Below are 16,649 nucleotides of genomic sequence, written 5' to 3' on the forward strand. Positions count from 1 at the left end.
ATATTTTTAGCCTCTGTGTTTGCGGGACTAATCCAGCCATGATGCAGTTAAATGCTGAGATGCGCGTGCAGCATCCACCCGCCTAGACGGGCTCTCCTCCTCTCTCTCTCTCTCTCGTCTTTCTCTCTCTCTCTCTCCTCTCCCTCTCCCTCTCTCCTCTCCCTCTCCCTCTCTCTCTCTCTCTCTCTCTCTCTCTCTCCTCTCTCTCTCTCTCTTCTCTCTCTTCCCTCTCCCTCTCGCGCTCCTCCTCTTCTCTAGGTCTCTCTCTTCTCTCTCTCTCTCTCTCTCCCTCTCCGTGCTCTCCTCTCCCTCATCGCTCTCCCTACTCCCTTCTCCTCTCCCTTCTCCTCTCACTCTCTCCCCTCCCTCTCCTCTACCTCTCCCTCTCGGCTCTATTGACGCGACTCTCCCTCTCCCTCTCCTCTCCCATCTCCCTCGTCCTCTTCTCTCTCTTCTCTCTCCCTCTCCTCTCCTCTCCCTCTCCGCTCTCGCCTTCCTGCCCGCTCTCTCCTCTCTCTCTCTCTCATCTTCCTTCTCTCTCTCCGCTCTCTCTCTCCCTCTCCCTCTCCCTCTCTCTCTCTCTCTCTCTCTCTCTCCCTCTCTCTCTCTCTCTCTCTCTCTCTCTCTCTCTCGTGATGACGGCTTGCTCCTCCACGCCGCATGTGCGAGGGCGCGTGTCAGCGGAAGGCGTGTGTGGAATGTGGATGGCACGCGGCGCGTCGCGCTGTATCGCAGCATCACTGGATCGTCGCATCGTAGCAGCATCGCGGGAGACGCTCGACTGATAGCGACAGATAAACGAAACACCGAGGAGATTCATTGGAATAGCGCTTATCCCTCTCGCGCGCGCTCTCCCCCCCTCTCTCGCTCTCTGAAATGATGCTGCAGGTGAGCAGGGGGTTTAATCTCATTCGTCATCATTTACTTTGATTGTATGAGGGATTGTGTTAGTGGACTATGATGTTTGTGTGTATTGTGATGTCTTTTGTGCGTGAGATATGTTGCGGCACAGCTAAAGGCCTGAACGCCATTTACGCTCATTCTGTGTAACTGGAGAAGAGAAAGAGTGACCTCTCTCACACGCACTCTCTCTCTCACACACTCTCTCTTTCTGTGTGTGTCTTTCAGATCAGAAATCTGCTCTGCTGCAGATCTGATCCTTTTGCGGTGTTGATTTTCCTGTTTGTGTAAAGGTCGATTCACATTTCGCGTCTAAAACCGCGCGAAAAACGCGAGCCGCGCCGCTTGCTGGGATTCTGAAAAGTTGAACTGTTTATTATGTGAAATGGTTTTCTAATGGTATCGTGGGGCTTTAGAAAGGTTCTGTCACTTATTTTTAAGACGGTGTGTAAGATTAATCTCTGATCTTTTACTCTATATGAGTTGTTTAATAACGACAGTGTAAAAGGCTATTGATGGAATTAAACGTCTCTGTGGGTTGAAGACCAGGCTGTAAAGTGTGTCATGTTGTGAAGATCAGACTCGTGTGCTGGAATACTAAGACCCACAACAAACTATCTTGACTCACATGACTATTCTGTACCTGACATGTGTTTATAATTTAAAGGGACAGTTCACCCTAAAATAAAAATTCTGTCATCATTTACTCGTCCTCATGTCATGTCAAACCTGTATGAGTTTTTCTTCTGCAGAACACAACAGAAGATCTTTTGAAGAATGTTGATAAGCAAACTTTACTGAACCCCATTGATTTCCAAACACAAAACCACTTAGACATTTCTCAAAATATCTTCTTTTGTGTTCCACTGTTTTCAACCACATAAGGGAAAATAAATGATGACAGAAAATAAATCGTTATTTTTTGAAACAGTGGATTAAGAAACAATGGGATGAGGAACAGAATGAGACGTTTATTGTGTAGGGTTGAGTTTTGCCGAATGTAGAAACAGAGTATGCAAGAGTATGTGATGATGTGAAGGTCATCGCTGCCCTCCGTCAGCAGTGTTCTTCTGTCCTCCACATCTTCAGCATCTTCATGTCCATTATCTGCTACACTGAATGAATCAATCTGTCACATTGAGTTTAGCCGTTTCATTTCTCACTGCTAATCTTGTTAAATAACATTTAAAGGAATAGTTTGGTATGCATGGTTCAAGTGTGGCGCCGCCAGAATCATTAACGTCGAATCTCATTGGTTGTTGCATGTCTTGTGACTAAAACGCATTTGACAGCTAGCCTAGGAGACCAAGAACCAATGAGATTCAATGTTGTCAATGCGATATTTAAACTCTCCAATCTTTGTTGCCATTGAGACATGACACATCGATCGGTAAATAAGATCAAAGTATTCATTGTTTTCTCAAAATGGTATTGCTTCACTTCAGAAATCATTTATTAATCCCCTGGAGTTATTTTTGGAGTTTCAACACCCCTATTTATAGAGATGACATGATGTCATTTTCATTTAAAATGGTTTCGTTGTGTTGAGTTGGAGACACAGGTGTTGAAATATTTACAATATGATCATGCGTGTACAGTAGTCTTACACCGGACGCGACCGGCGCGACGCGACACACGGCTTGTTCTAATGGGATTGTCGCACCATGCCGCATCCAGTGTGGACAAAATGTAAAATTATAATGGGTTCTAATGCGTTCTATTGGCTTTTATCGTGTCGCATCTCGCCGCGTCCGGTGTAGACACAGTGTTATCCTAAAAACCAATAATTATGTTTTTTAATATCACTGTTGTTGTCACTTAGGGCTGTGCGATATTAAAGAAAAATGCGATAGCATGCTAAATAAAGCTTCTCTATAATAAATTTAAATTGTTTTAAAATAGAAAAAAATTGGGCTGCACAATATTCCTATTAAAGAAAAATGTGATTTACAATATACAATAATTTAACCATTATTCTATTGCACATGGCATTATTTGGTAAAGTATGTAAAATATACATTTAAAAACGGAAAATTATATAACCAACATACATATTTTACATTATTTCTGATTATTGCTCATCTCCCACACATCAGACACAGTCTCTCTGCTATCTGCATCAACCTAAAACGTATAGACTATAGACCACTTCGCAAGATGTAAACACTGGTCCAGAAGCACTCCTGGTGTTAATTTTATTTATTTATTTTAATTTTTTTAAATCTTACAAATACAATTGAAACTAAGATATTCGTTTAACATTTTGATTTGGTTAAAACTGTTCTGTTAGTTGCATTTTGTTCAACCATTGTGTGGTGTTAAAAAACTGAAACGGGAAGTTATTTTGGATCATCGTCGTTTACGTCATCCAAAATGGTCTATACGTAACTTTTAAAAAAATGTAACAATTCAGTTGTTGCAAAATATTGCAATATGCACATTTGCGCTATTTCGATATATTCCACAGCCATATTGTCAATATTGGTTGTATATTGTGTGATTTTTGGTGATATTTTCTATTTTTAGCTCAGTTTTTGTTTTTATTCTCAATATATCACCGTTTCATAAAGGAATTAATATGTTATTGTTTGCTGACCCTGATATAAATACTGTACAGTATCTCCAGGGTATTTTTTGTCCATTTATATTTTATGGAATAAGAAGTCTATTAGGTGTGAATGCTTGATAACATACTAAATCCCCCGTGATTCAAAGATGAAACATCACTCTCGTGTGTCACCGCAGCGGGGGTCTCAATGTTCCTGTGGTGGGCGGCAGTAAAACTGTGTGTGTGTTTCTATACGCCGCACGTGTCTGTGGCTCATGAATGAGAATACAGGACAAATGTGACACACATCAGATTTATTCTTTTGTTGTGCATTGAAGATTTACAGTATCATTATATCCAGGAGCTCACTGTTGTTCCGGTTGAGCTATAGAGAATCAGATCAGGTGTTCTCTTGCTGTCGGACCGTCTCAAGGACGTACGAGTGATTGGCAGGTTTCATTTAGGAGCCTGAAGAGGCCGATAACACACGTCTCTCTCCTCCGGCCCTTTAACCGTGCCCATGTGTGTTTAGGAGAAGTGCTAACTGCAGAGTGGATCTGAATTATTGATGACTCTGACAACTGTAATCGCTCGAGCTACACATAAAGATGTTATGACATCATCATCGAATTCCCTTCCACACGTGACCTCTGACCTTGGAAGCGTCAGGGATGATGATGGATTAAAAACAAGATGTTTGTGTGATTTATAGATGACATGATCTAATATGTTCTCTCTCTCTCCCAGCGCTCGCTCGCTCTTTCTTTAGCGTGACTCTCTGCCCACCTCTTATCATTCCGGGAGGCCAGAGAACGGCCCACGCACTCACTCTTTTGCAGTCGCCATGACGACCTCTGCTCTGCGGCGTCAGGTGAAGAACATCGTGCACAACTACTCAGATGCGGAGATCAAGGTGCGGGAGGCGACTTCCAATGACCCCTGGGGTCCGTCCAGCTCGTTGATGTCAGAGATCGCTGAGCTGACCTTCAGCGTGGTGGCGTTCAGCGAGGTCATGGCCATGGTGTGGAAACGGCTCAATGATCACGGGAAGAACTGGAGACATGTCTACAAGGTGTGACACGTGACGGATGTGTTCACAATATAAGAGAACCTCTTCTAGAATAAGAAACGATTTGATGAGTTAAAAAAAAGATTCATTGAGTCAAAGAAAGGTTTATCGAGTCAAAAAGATTCATTGATTCAAAAAAAGATTCATTGAGTCAAAAAAACGATTTATTGCGTCACAAATGATTTATTGAGTCAAAAAATTATTCATTGAGTCAAAGAAAGATTTATCGAGTCAAAAATTACTCATTGAGTCACAAATTAATTATTGAGACAAAAAAAGATTAATTGAGACAAAAATGATTCATTGTGTCATAAAAAAATGATTCCTAGACTCACTGTCTGTCTGCTCTAGGCTCTGACCCTGCTGGATTATTTGGCAAAGACGGGCTCCGAGCGGGTCGCCCAGCAGTGCCGCGAGAACGCCTTCACCATTCAGACGCTCCGAGACTTTCAGTACGTGGACCGGGACGGACGGGATCAGGGCGTGAACGTGCGCGAGAAAGCCAAGCAGCTGGTGGCGCTGCTGAGGGACGAGGAGCGCCTGCGTCAGGAGAGAGCGCAGGCCCTCAAGACCAGAGAGAGAATGACGGGCGGCGGAGGGGTGGGAGGCGTTCCCCCCGCGGTCCCCAGCAGACGCAGCAGTCAGCCCAGCATGGCAGCGCTGTACGGAGAAGAGTTCATTCAGTCCAGAGGATCACCGTCTTCATTTAACTGTGAGTCCACCCACATTATAAGGTAGATACAGATATATGCTGTATACAGATATATACTGTTGGTGAAACCACCTGTCACTCAAGTGGCAACGCCTTAATTATGCGTAACTTTAAGTATTAATTAGTGCTGTCAAACGATTAATCACGATTAATCGCAACCAAAATAAAAGTTTGTGTTTACATAACATTTGTCTGTGTACTGTACATAATAATTTTGTATTTATAAGTACATTCAAATACATGCATATAGAAAAAGTAAAATATAAAAATGAACAAAATTTATAAATAATTTAAATATAAATAAATAAACAATTTTATAAATAATAAATATTTCCTTAATATTTATACATGTATGTGTATATGTTTATAAATACAAAATGAATATCCATAGTACACAGAAATATGTTTTATAAACACAAACTTTTATTCTGTATGCGATTAATCGTTTGACAAAAAGGATTTGACAGCCCTAGTATTAATATAATTTAAATGGATGAGTTATAAAAAAATTCACCCCCTCACAGTTGTCATGAAGGGCAAAATTAGCTATATAGACCAAAATCATTTTCTGTACCAGGCTGTAAACATGTTTTTCTGCTATAAAGTTGGGCATTTTAACATGGGGCTCAGTGAGATTCTGCTCTGTTTTGGAGGCAGTCTCTAGCGGCCGGTCGATGAGTTTAAGTCACTTCCGTGTTGGTTTCAAGAGAGATAACGAAAGGTTGCCTAAATACTATATTTTAATTTTCATGTGCCCATTTATGAGAAAAAAACATGAAAAATAAATCAATGTTTTAAAAAACGTTGAAACCTCACCACACGTTGACCAATCTGTAATATAAGCTTTGATTTTTTTCATTGTATGGTTGACATTTGCATATCTGTCTGTGTATTTCAGCATCGTCTTCATCGCCGAGAGCGTCTGATCTGGAACAGACTCGACCTCAGACCAGCGGAGAAGAAGAACTACAGCTGCAGCTCGCGCTGGCCATGAGCAGAGAGGTACACACGCACACGCACGCACACACACACACGCACGCACGCACGCACACACACACACACACACACACACACAAAGTTGTCTCTTTCATAGTGTGGCAGAGAGAGGTCCTGACCAAATGTCCCCCACGAAAAGTGAGGAACACCAGTAATGTTTTGACCTTATATTGACGATCACCTTATAAATTAAACCCATTTTATTAATGATGTTTTTGATGATTTTTGATGAGGGGGTAGAACACACAGTTTCTACTGCTCGATTAGCACCAAAACCCAAATTGTCAATTATTCACCTCGATATTGTAATTGCAATTACTGTCGATAAATAGATTTGCAATAAAGTTTTGAAGTGTTGTATAACTTTCAGTGAAGCAGTTGCATGCCATATTCTTTCCATAAACATCCAAAACTAAATAATATAATGTAAAGAAAAAATATTTTTTTCCGCCCTATGAGAGCGGAAGTAGCTTAGCTGGCTGAGATTTTAGCGGATGCACGTCATCACCCTGTGTGCATAGAGTCTATCGTCTCACCCGCAATTGTAATCCTGTTTAGTTTTTCGATTATGACTTGTGCAGCCCTTGTTTGTACAGTGTAAATGGTCATAATATCTATGGAAAGACGTGAAAATGTGTATAAAAGTGCAAGGAAATGAGAAGGTGAAATGGGAAGATGACCTCATTTGTCCTGAAACCGATGTTCTTTTCTTGCTGAGGAACATGTTCATGTTCACAGGACTGAGGAGATGAGGAGCGTTCACATGTGCTGCTGTGATTCGGTCGACATGTAATAACTAAAATTGATCTTCTGTGTATCATGACTGTAGCGCTGTTGTCATGGAGATGCAGGTGGACTCCAGGTGGCTCTGTGCAGGTGTCTGAACAACCTGCAGTGGATGCTCACATCATTTCAGCAAACAAGTTTGAAGTTTTGTCAAAGGTTCTTGAATTAATATTACAATTTAATAGTTGGCTATTTTTCACTTTCTGATGCTTAGAAGTAGTCAGGACATTTTTACGCTGCTGTCCCTTTAAAGTCCCAGTGAAATAAAAAATGACAATGCCTATTTTTCCATGAAATATCGTGTGCCCTCATAATCTTCAGTTAAAATCTGAAAAAGCACTTCCTTCCTGTAATGACTATCCATCTTAAATGATGTATGTCAGACGGCTTGGGCGGAGCATCCGTTAACTCCTCCCCGTCATCTATCTGTCTGCTGACAGTTCCATTTCAAAATGCAACGGCTGTTTACATCCAATCAAATCGCGGAGAAAGACAAAAGCAATGGCCACTGTTTTTCTCATTCAAAATTCCATTTCACTTGGAAATGCGTCAAAATACGGAAGTAAAAACGATCGCAACTTCCGGTTCACAGGGACTTTTACACATCTATGCTGTGTTATGATTGGCTTACCTCATCTCAACTTCACCTGTCACTCAACTCCTAACTGAATTTGTCTTTTTCACTAATGATCTTTCTCTTTTCTTCACTCTGAAGAGTTTTGTGTGAGGGCCGCTGGAGATGTTCTGTCCATGTGCTCTTTTACTCCTGATGAATATTTCCACTAACTCTCACTAACTGACCTCAGATCTGTGTTTAAGATCTTCCGGTGTTTTTCTTCATCATATTTTTTTATCTTTCCTGAAGGATCAGCGCACACATCACACCGGTGAAGGTCGACTTCAGAAAGTTCTGGAAGAGAAGGCCGAGAGAGATTCAGGCACTGGAGAGGTGAGAGAGCGAGTTTTCATATTGATCCTCTCAGGTTTGTCATTGGCTGTCGAGTGACGATCAATTTCTCCTCGCAGTCGGGCATGATCGATCTGGTCGATGTATTTAGCCCTGCGCCTGCCGCGCCGCCGAGCGAAGACCCCTGGGATGCCCCGCCCACATGCCCTGTGACCTCGGACCCCTGGGAGTCTCTAGGTCAGTGTCGTTACGGGATTTCTTTCTGAATGTGCTCTTTATGAAAATCAGACCAATGAGAAAGCTTATTTTTGTTTCAGCTGTAGTTAATTCCAATGACCCTGGAAACGGAAGTCCGTGGAGGACACGCCCCTCCTCCAGTAGCCCCGCCATTCATTGGGGCGCCGACCAGCCTTCTGATCACTGGGAAGCCTCACCTTCAACCCCCTCCATGAATATGGCAGAACAGGCCTGGAGGAGTCCAGCGCGAGCAGGTTTTCAAACTAAAGCAATTGATTCGTGTTTATATTTTAATATCCGTTTGGTTTTGCTAATAGCGCAAAAATAAAACTCCACATTTTTAAATGGATAGCTCTTATTTCAAAGATGCAAATGTTTGTCATTTGTGATCTGTGTTTTCTCCTCCAGCTCCAGGGGGGAGGGACCCGTTTTGCATTCAGGAGGAGGAAGAGGAGGAGCTTCGGTTGGAGGAGGAGCCTCAAGTAAAGCAGGAGGGGCCAAACCGTGTGTTCAGCCCTCGCTGTGAGAGTCCAGCAGGTGCTCTTTATACTGATCGCTCAGCGTTCTTATCTGAGTTTAAAGCCCTCGTTCACTTCCTCTCTTACATTCACAGGCGTTGAGCACTTTACTGGTGTTCAAGTGAACGGCAGAGACAGCGACAGTCCGGAGACCTTTGACCTCTCTCGTCTGGCTCCTCCTCTAGATGCGGTGACTCCCAGACTGTGCCGCACCCCTGAGACCTTCCTCGGACCCACGGCCGCTTCTCTGGTGAACCTGGACGCACTGATCCCTAGCAACCCTCCCGCCAAAAGTAAAAACCCTTTCCTTACAGGTATTCAACATTCACACATCTATTACGGTATCTTATAGGGGTGTAACGATATATCATGACATGATTTACCACTGTTTCTCCGCAGGTCTGAGCGCACCATCTCCCACCAACCCTTTCCATTGTGACCAGCCCAGACTGACTCTGAATCAGATGAGACCCAACTCCACATCTCCTCTGCCGGCTCACGCCCTGTCATACAGCGCATCCCTCCCTCTGCCCCTCCTCCAACAGAAACCTCAATCTCTGCCCTCGTCCTATACTCAACCTCACCACGGCCTACTGGACATTCCCAACAACCTTCCCCAACCTCTACTGCCGATGTGCACCGCCCCGACCCATCCATCCACCATACAACCACATCAACAGAGACAAAACCACAACCCTTTCCTCTGATAGAGAGATCTGAATCCAGACTGGTTGAAATAAATCAACGAGGCGATTTGAACGCTCGAATCTTACTGTTACTAAAGAACAATTTAGGCTTGAGTTTTGTAGTGATAAATTCTTGCCTATGAGATATTACACATTTTAGTCGACTGACATTCATTTACGTTTGCTTTTTAATGTCCACCTGCATTCTGTGCATTAACTTACATATGAGAGCTAATATGGATTATAGTATTTTTGTGAAGTTACGCTGCAATTGGTAACTTTTTTGGTTAGTTTAGATTTTAGTTTATTTTTTCAGTTATTGAACAAATGCCTAAAAACGTTGTAAACTGTCTCATTATCCTGATTCACAACAGCTTGATGATAATTATAGATTATCACAATATTTTTAATTGTAGAAGTTGGGTTGGATTTGATGGAAAATGTCATACTGTAAGGTTTGTAAAGTAACGTGCGATTTTGTATTTCTAAGAGAGATGGCGATAGCGAGTCCAAATCAATGGATTGCAGTTTTAGGGCTTGTCCACACCGGCGTTTAACGCCTCATGACTAAACAAAGGGTGCCAATGTGAGGCGGCAGGCTTAAGCATCATTTTTTTAACACCTATGGCTCAGTTAAAAACTGGCCGACCAATGAGATTGGCGCTTTTGTTCACGTGCCTGGCGCTGCTGAAGTTACAGTAAAACACAACTTGGTGGCGCTCAAGCACAAAACGCTCTTGCCGAGCACACATTGACGAAGAGGAAGCAAGATGAACTCTTCTTCTGTGTGACAAGAGAGTGTCAGAAGCATAAAGTTGTGCAGCGCCACCTTGTGTACCGGGGTGTTTCGCCAGTGAAAATCGCTTGGGTATGAACGTCGAAAAACGATGCCGATAAGCGCGTGTGATTATCGTCCCGGTGTGTACGAGCTCTTAAGGTCAACATGAAGTCAAAATCGATCCTAACAACTATCTCAGTATAGGCATGGGTCGGTTTGACAGGGTTTTCTTGATTGTACGGTAACCTTAAGAATAATATTGTGGTTTTGTGTGTGCCGATATCGCAATTACAACCTTGAAAATGTGTTCTTTTAAATGTCTGGGTAAAAAACAGCTTTTCCCGCATTGAACACAATAAAGTTTATTTTTAAGCAACACAAAACAGCTCATACACTGCGAAAATTTAGCGTTTTAAAACTGTGACTTTTTAAAACCGCGGTATACCTTGAAGCTGCTAATCTGCCCATGCCTACTCGGTACACGCGCTTGTTTTAGTTCGCATGTTATTCCAAATTCTATCAGTTTCTGCCTCAAAGTCAACTTTCCTATTTGGCTGGTGTCATCGAGGCGGCACATGCTATTGGTTAATATTAACATGCCAAAATGTAATGCTGCCAGTTAATGTAATGCTAAAAGTTACAGTAATAATAGCAGATCTGACTTCATACTGGCACAAGACCACCACCCTTCACAATCCAGTCTGATCTCAATAGATCAAATTCTGCTTTGTAATATTGTTTTTTTTACTCATGAAATGTCTTGCGAACAGCAATTCATGTCGATCTTTATACAAAGTTCGCTTAATATTCTACCGTAAGTTTTTCTGCACCACAGAAACGGCATGCCGCTGTGAAGGTCTGAATGTCAGTATTTTTTTAAATAATACTCTCTTCCTGTCAGCCCTCAGATACATGGGACTGAGACTTTTAGCAACAGCCGATGAACCTTCACACCTGATGGTTTTTCCCGCACCCTCATGTACTTTCCGTTGCCTTGTATCTGTGGATCCCTGTGAATGTTTGACCTAAAGGATCCGACACTGATTGTAAACAAGCTCCTCCTCCTCCGTGCCTGTCTCGCCGACAGTCCCACAATGCACCGGGGGTGGCGCCCCATGGACACTCACACAGCCAATGAAAATCACAGAAGCCGTCTGTCCAAATAGAGAGTAAGAGAAGAAATGTTTTAGTGACTCTAATGCTGATTTATCCAATGCTGTTAATTCTTTTCTCTCTGGAAAATCATTGAAGAACAAATACCAGCTGTACAGTTAATCTCTCCTGATGAATGTGACGGAGTTATTGCAGATTACAGGTTAACCAGGTGAATCCATCAATCCTCTGTGAGTTAAATGTTGTATGTTCATGGCACTAATAAACGAATGTCACTTTTAAAGCTTGTTATTTTTACGTATAGAGGTTTGAAAATGGTTTGAACAATGCAGTTTTCTTTTCATGTTTGGTCCTTTTTAAAGGGAAGATGAAAACTCTGTCATCATTTCCTCGCCCTTGTGTCACGTCAAACCTCTATGACTTTCTTTTGCGGAACACAAAAGAAGATATTTTGAAGAACAAACAATATTGAACCCCATTGACTCCCATTGTATGAGCACTAAACCACTGAGACATTTCTCAAAATATCTTATTTCGTGTTTCACTGAAGAGTCATAAGGAGGAATTAATGATGGTGGACTCTTTGGGTCTCTTTAGGCCATGACAATACCCCATATGACCAGCAGAGGTCGCTTTTTAAATCAAGTTGTCTACAGTTTGGAGGCCTTACCAAACCAGAAAAAAAAAACTTTATTCTATGTCTGTACAAGTAACTTTATGTGTGAAATGATGAATTGTAATCCTCATGTGTAGGAGGTCTGACACTTTCATGACGGAGACAGAGAGAGCGACAGGTTTAACAGTAACGAACATGTCTGAACCTGCTGGATATAACTGCACTTTCAGCGGTTAAACAGGTTTCACATGCACCTGCTGCTTTCTGGCGTGACAGACCTGCGATAACGTGTTTTAGATGTTTGTTGCAAACGTTTGCGTCTTTGGCATACTTGTGTGTTTGCACAGTCATTTTAAGCCAGTCTGACTTTTGTTGTTGTTTTATTATTATTATTTTAAACTCAGATGTGAATACATGAACAATATGAAACGAAGTAGTTTTAACAGTTTAAAAAGTGAAAAATAAATATGATTCAATGTTTCAATTAAAACACAGCTGTTGAAAAATTCTTCTTCTTCAAAAAAACGTCATGAATGTTTATGATGTGTTTAAACACAAAATCTGTAAAACACGTTTCATTTTAATGGCAAGTTCTTTTCCTCAGATTGCGGTTACTGAGGTCACTCATTCGTTTTCTTTTGGTGCCGTGTGCTCCACGTGCTTTACTCTTTGGATGTTTAACATTTGACGTGGAGGCGGAGACTTCTGTTGCGTCAGAAGGATGGGCGGAGCATTCATCTAAATTTGATTCTGGACATGGTTTTGTGGAGCTTGTGTTTGTTGGAGTGGGATCCGTTTGATCACGGTCAGATGTTGGCCTTGAGTTTCCGCTTGGATCTGTTAGAATGGACCGGGCCAGCTGGCACAGAGCGAATGCAGCCGTTGTCTCTTCCTCTACGAGTGAATCATTGTTCATCTGTGATGTCCCGCTACCCACAATCCCCTGCCGAGATGGGCCGTCTTCACTCGAGCTGCTCTGTGATTGGCTCTCTTCCTTCACAGACAGATTCAGAGGATGAGACTGTTGAACTGAAGCATCATTCTTGATCTGAACTCTTCTGGAGAGGTTGAGAGGACTCATGACATGATGATCGTCACTTTCTGTCTCTCTCCCCCCAAATGCTGGTGACCTGCAGAGACAAAAAAGAGAAAAATATAAGAGATTATAGACGGTTTCAGCGGCAACAACATAAACAAACGTTATGTGGCCCAAACTTAACTTCTAGACTTCCGGAAAGAATCAATAACTGTTGAGTTTTAATTTAACTTAATACAATGAATATACAATAAAGTAGTAATTGTAATTAATATTATTACAAATGTAATATAAAATAAATTGTTATATTATCATCAAAAACACAGACTGGAATTTAACTTCGGGCCAGGTGTGTGCGTCCAATGAAACTATATACAATGTATCAAAAAATCTAAAAATATGTACAGCATTTTTTACTTCATATTACTTATTAGCTCTTACATTAACAATTTTTCACTGAAGAATTTCAAAAGTAACTAAAAAAAATCCAATAATAATAATATAATAAAATTTAGTGTATTCTTTGAAAATTAAGGGTGTCTTCAGTTAATTTATTAAAATAATAATAAATAATATTTATTTTATAAATGTTTTTTGTGACTATTTAATTGCTTTTTGTGTTTATTTTTCTTTTGTCATTCCTTTTATTGTATTATTTATTTATTTATTCGCATTAAAAATAAAAATATTAAATATTTATCAAATAATAAATAAATTAATTAATTAAAATAAAATAACTATACATTTAAAAACGAAAAGTTACTTTCCCATAAAATAGACCATATTTTATCTCACCTTTCAATGCCTTTCATTTCCTCATGTCTCTGACCATCTTCGTCTATCTGTATGGCCGCACCCCTCTCTTCTGATTGGCTGTCCAGCACTACCTCCTCATCCTCTGGCTGCTGGTAACCATGGTGACCGTGCGGTCCAACTGGCGACCCAGCAGCAGAGCATCCCGTCTGTGGACACACCTGAAGCTCTTCTCCTTCAGTATTCACCCTGAGCTCTCTCTCTTCACACGTGTGCTCGCTCATGACATGCTGCACGCTTGAGAACTCAGCCGCTTCATATCTTGATGCCAGTGAAAACCCAGGAGTCATATTTGTCACGTGATGGGTTTCTTCCGAGTACGGGATAAAGTAAGGCACTGCGGGGTGGATTTGAGCATTCTGACTATAATCCGGAGTCAAAAACGCATGATAGTATCTAAAATACTCCTCACGGGATGGAGAACTCACTGGCAGCAGTTCTCTTGGAAACAGCGGGCCGTCCAGGGAGTACGGGAGGAGGTGCGGGTGAGGCGGGGTTGGGGTTGGGGTGTAATATTGGGAGTAGAGCGGATGCAGAGAGATGGGAACGCCGTAGGCATAATATCCCGGAAACACAGCACCGTGATAGGAACAATCCAGCATCTCTCTGTCCTTCAGGTGTGGTTTGTGTTCAGGACTTAAAGAGCTGGGTGGAAATGAGACCGGGGGTGTCCAGACGCCCACAGGGCTGAACACATGAGAAACCCGAGGGAGAAGAGCTTCGGGTTTATACACGGGTGTAACGTCTGAAGATGACGACACAGACTCAGAGCGATGTCGTTTTGGAAGATCTGCTTCCTTCTGTGTTTTCTTCTCGCAGGATTCATCGTGATTTAAAGTGACATCGTTGTGGGAAGATGCTTCGGACTCGCCTCCGCTATCAATCACTTCCACTCCAGACTTCGTTTCCTTTGACGCGTCACTCAAGCTTGTGTCCATTGCGGACGGGATGTTGGTTGCGGCGGAAGCGTGAGACGGACTTCTGCTTTGTTTGTCAGTTATGGAGATGGAGATCTTGCACAGGTTGTATTTCATATGGTTGAACAGGTGGGATTTCTGGTTGCAGGTGAAGGGACACTGGAAGCAATGGTATATGAACGGCTTGCCGGGGGGACGGGGGATGTAATGAGGCTTCTTCGGCTTGCGGTCTTTGGCAGAGATGCTCATCCCGACGGGAGAAACTGTCGATGAACCTACAATGACTGAACGGTGTTGCTTGTACTGCCTTTAAAAGAGAGAAATAAAACTTGTATTAGTCTGTTGATGTGCTGGAGTGAAACTCTATTAGGTTCCTCTCTCAGCCGATCATTTGAATAATTGCTGTCATGTCTGTGTTCACGTTTGAATAAAACTCGCAAGCGTGGGGGAAACTTTAGCCCGAGGCTTTCAGGAACCAGCGTGAGTCTATAGCAACAGTGCTTGTAAATCATAGTAACTATGAGTTCATTTGCATCTAACTGTAGTCTTGCGCTTTATTTTCAGTTCTTATCTTTCTGCTCATCTCATTCTACATTTAGTTTAGTCTAAAGTCAGCTTTTCTCCGGTTAAGTCCCGCCCATCTCGCTGTCGTAACCCGTCGCTCGAGTTCCTCTGGTTCCTGGTTGTCAGACGTGAGCGGGCCGGACTGAGACTGATGGTTTCTGCTGTCAGCTCAGTCAATCCTACTGTGTTTGTTTTAACTAGTTCTCAGTTATTGCTCAAGCTCATAAGTTTATATTTACATATAAAGAACAAATGCAGGTTTAAAATGCAATTTCATTTGTAAACGCAACGTGAACTGCTGTATGGTTAGATCCAGTACAGAGATCGAGCAAAAAGATTTTTAAAAAGTTCATTGATCATTTATACTGTAAAATTATGACATTTTTTCAGAAGTGGCTAATACCAAGTCACCGCAGTTTCACAGCAGTAAATATAATATTTAAGCAACATTTTGAATGGATTTATTTGTGATAATTATACTTTTTTACTTTAACATTCAGACTCTGAATCATTTGAACTTCATTTAAGCATCTTTGTCTAATGTTATCACCAGTTTTGCAATAAAATCGAATCTATCTCATAATGTTCAATACATCTAAAATTCACATTCATGTAAAATGTGTGTTTTCTTCTTACCGTGACGGCGTGTTGGATCAGTAGATCACCTGTGATCTGGATGTGTTGCACAGGTGAAGAGACTAGAGTCATGTCTGCTGAAGGACAGGCTCGACCTGTCTGCCGGTGACACGCGTGAAAGGGGGCGGAGCTCAGCATCAGTTCGTAAAGCCCTGAGGATACGACATCAGCTATGATGAATCCAGGCCTGCAGGTACAGAACAGCTTCATGTGCGATTATAACATTACACAAGTATATAAAACATTCAATGAACATCTATTTTTGCTCTCCATCGGTTTATAAAAAACACAGATGTATTAATAAGATCTCATTCGTGATTTACTCCTACAGGAAGTGTTGTATTCCCTTTAATCTCTCACACACCATCCTTCAACATTTTCTAGAACATAAAAAGGTCATTCAGTCAACATCACACTAACCTGGAAAAGCTCGAGTGATGATTTTAATGGAGATAAACACAGAGATGGACCGTGTGTTAGTGTTGACAGGTTGGCATGAGCAGAATGTGGTTGAGCTTGATCTTTCTCTGTCTCAAGGGCACAAACATCTGCCTGTAACCTCAGGTGCTGTTGTGCCGGATGTTAAGAGTACGTTTATGTCTCTGAGGTGTGGCTGTTTGAATACATCAGCAGGTGTAAAAAATCTGCCTCATGCTCTCACTCGTATGTCAAAAGAAGGGTTGGATGGGTAACAGGTAAGGGCAGGTGTGCACAGGTATGTACAGCTCTACAGGTCCTGCCAGTGAGATATGATTATTTCACCAATGACGACTTGCGGACTCTCATACACTTTTTTCCTACTAAGTGTATTTTAAGC

General features: G+C 41.9%; 2 protein-coding genes across 3 annotated transcripts; one reads left to right on the plus strand and one right to left on the minus strand.

The window, feature by feature from the left end:
* Positions 1–613: 613 nt before the first annotated feature.
* Positions 614–11,540, plus strand: epn3b (epsin 3b). Of its 2 annotated transcripts, none has more exons than XM_057332000.1 (10): positions 614–888; positions 4,196–4,520; positions 4,869–5,229; positions 6,128–6,231; positions 7,877–7,960; positions 8,038–8,155; positions 8,236–8,409; positions 8,564–8,692; positions 8,769–8,966; positions 9,073–11,540. In XM_057332000.1, the coding sequence occupies exons 2-10, from the start codon at positions 4,293–4,295 to the stop codon at positions 9,378–9,380; spliced, it is 1,704 nt and encodes a 567-aa protein (XP_057187983.1). In that variant the 5' UTR covers positions 614–888; positions 4,196–4,292; the 3' UTR covers positions 9,381–11,540. The 2 variants fall into 2 exon arrangements, with proteins under 2 accessions (XP_057187983.1, XP_057187982.1); XM_057331999.1 differs by having other exon boundaries at positions 615–888; positions 8,769–8,987; positions 9,073–11,539.
* A 497-nt stretch (positions 11,541–12,037) lies between these two features.
* On the minus strand, positions 12,038–16,154 carry LOC130553188 (zinc finger protein 750-like). The gene is made up of 3 exons (XM_057331998.1): positions 15,833–16,154; positions 13,698–14,939; positions 12,038–12,996 (listed from the first exon to the last, which is right to left on the minus strand). The coding sequence occupies exons 2-3, from the start codon at positions 14,879–14,881 to the stop codon at positions 12,447–12,449; spliced, it is 1,734 nt and encodes a 577-aa protein (XP_057187981.1). The 5' UTR covers positions 14,882–14,939; positions 15,833–16,154; the 3' UTR covers positions 12,038–12,446.
* Positions 16,155–16,649: the final 495 nt, after the last annotated feature.

This window comes from Triplophysa rosa, linkage group LG4 (genome assembly GCF_024868665.1).
Source record: "Triplophysa rosa linkage group LG4, Trosa_1v2, whole genome shotgun sequence".
In the NCBI taxonomy this organism is placed as follows: Eukaryota; Metazoa; Chordata; class Actinopteri; order Cypriniformes; family Nemacheilidae; genus Triplophysa; species Triplophysa rosa.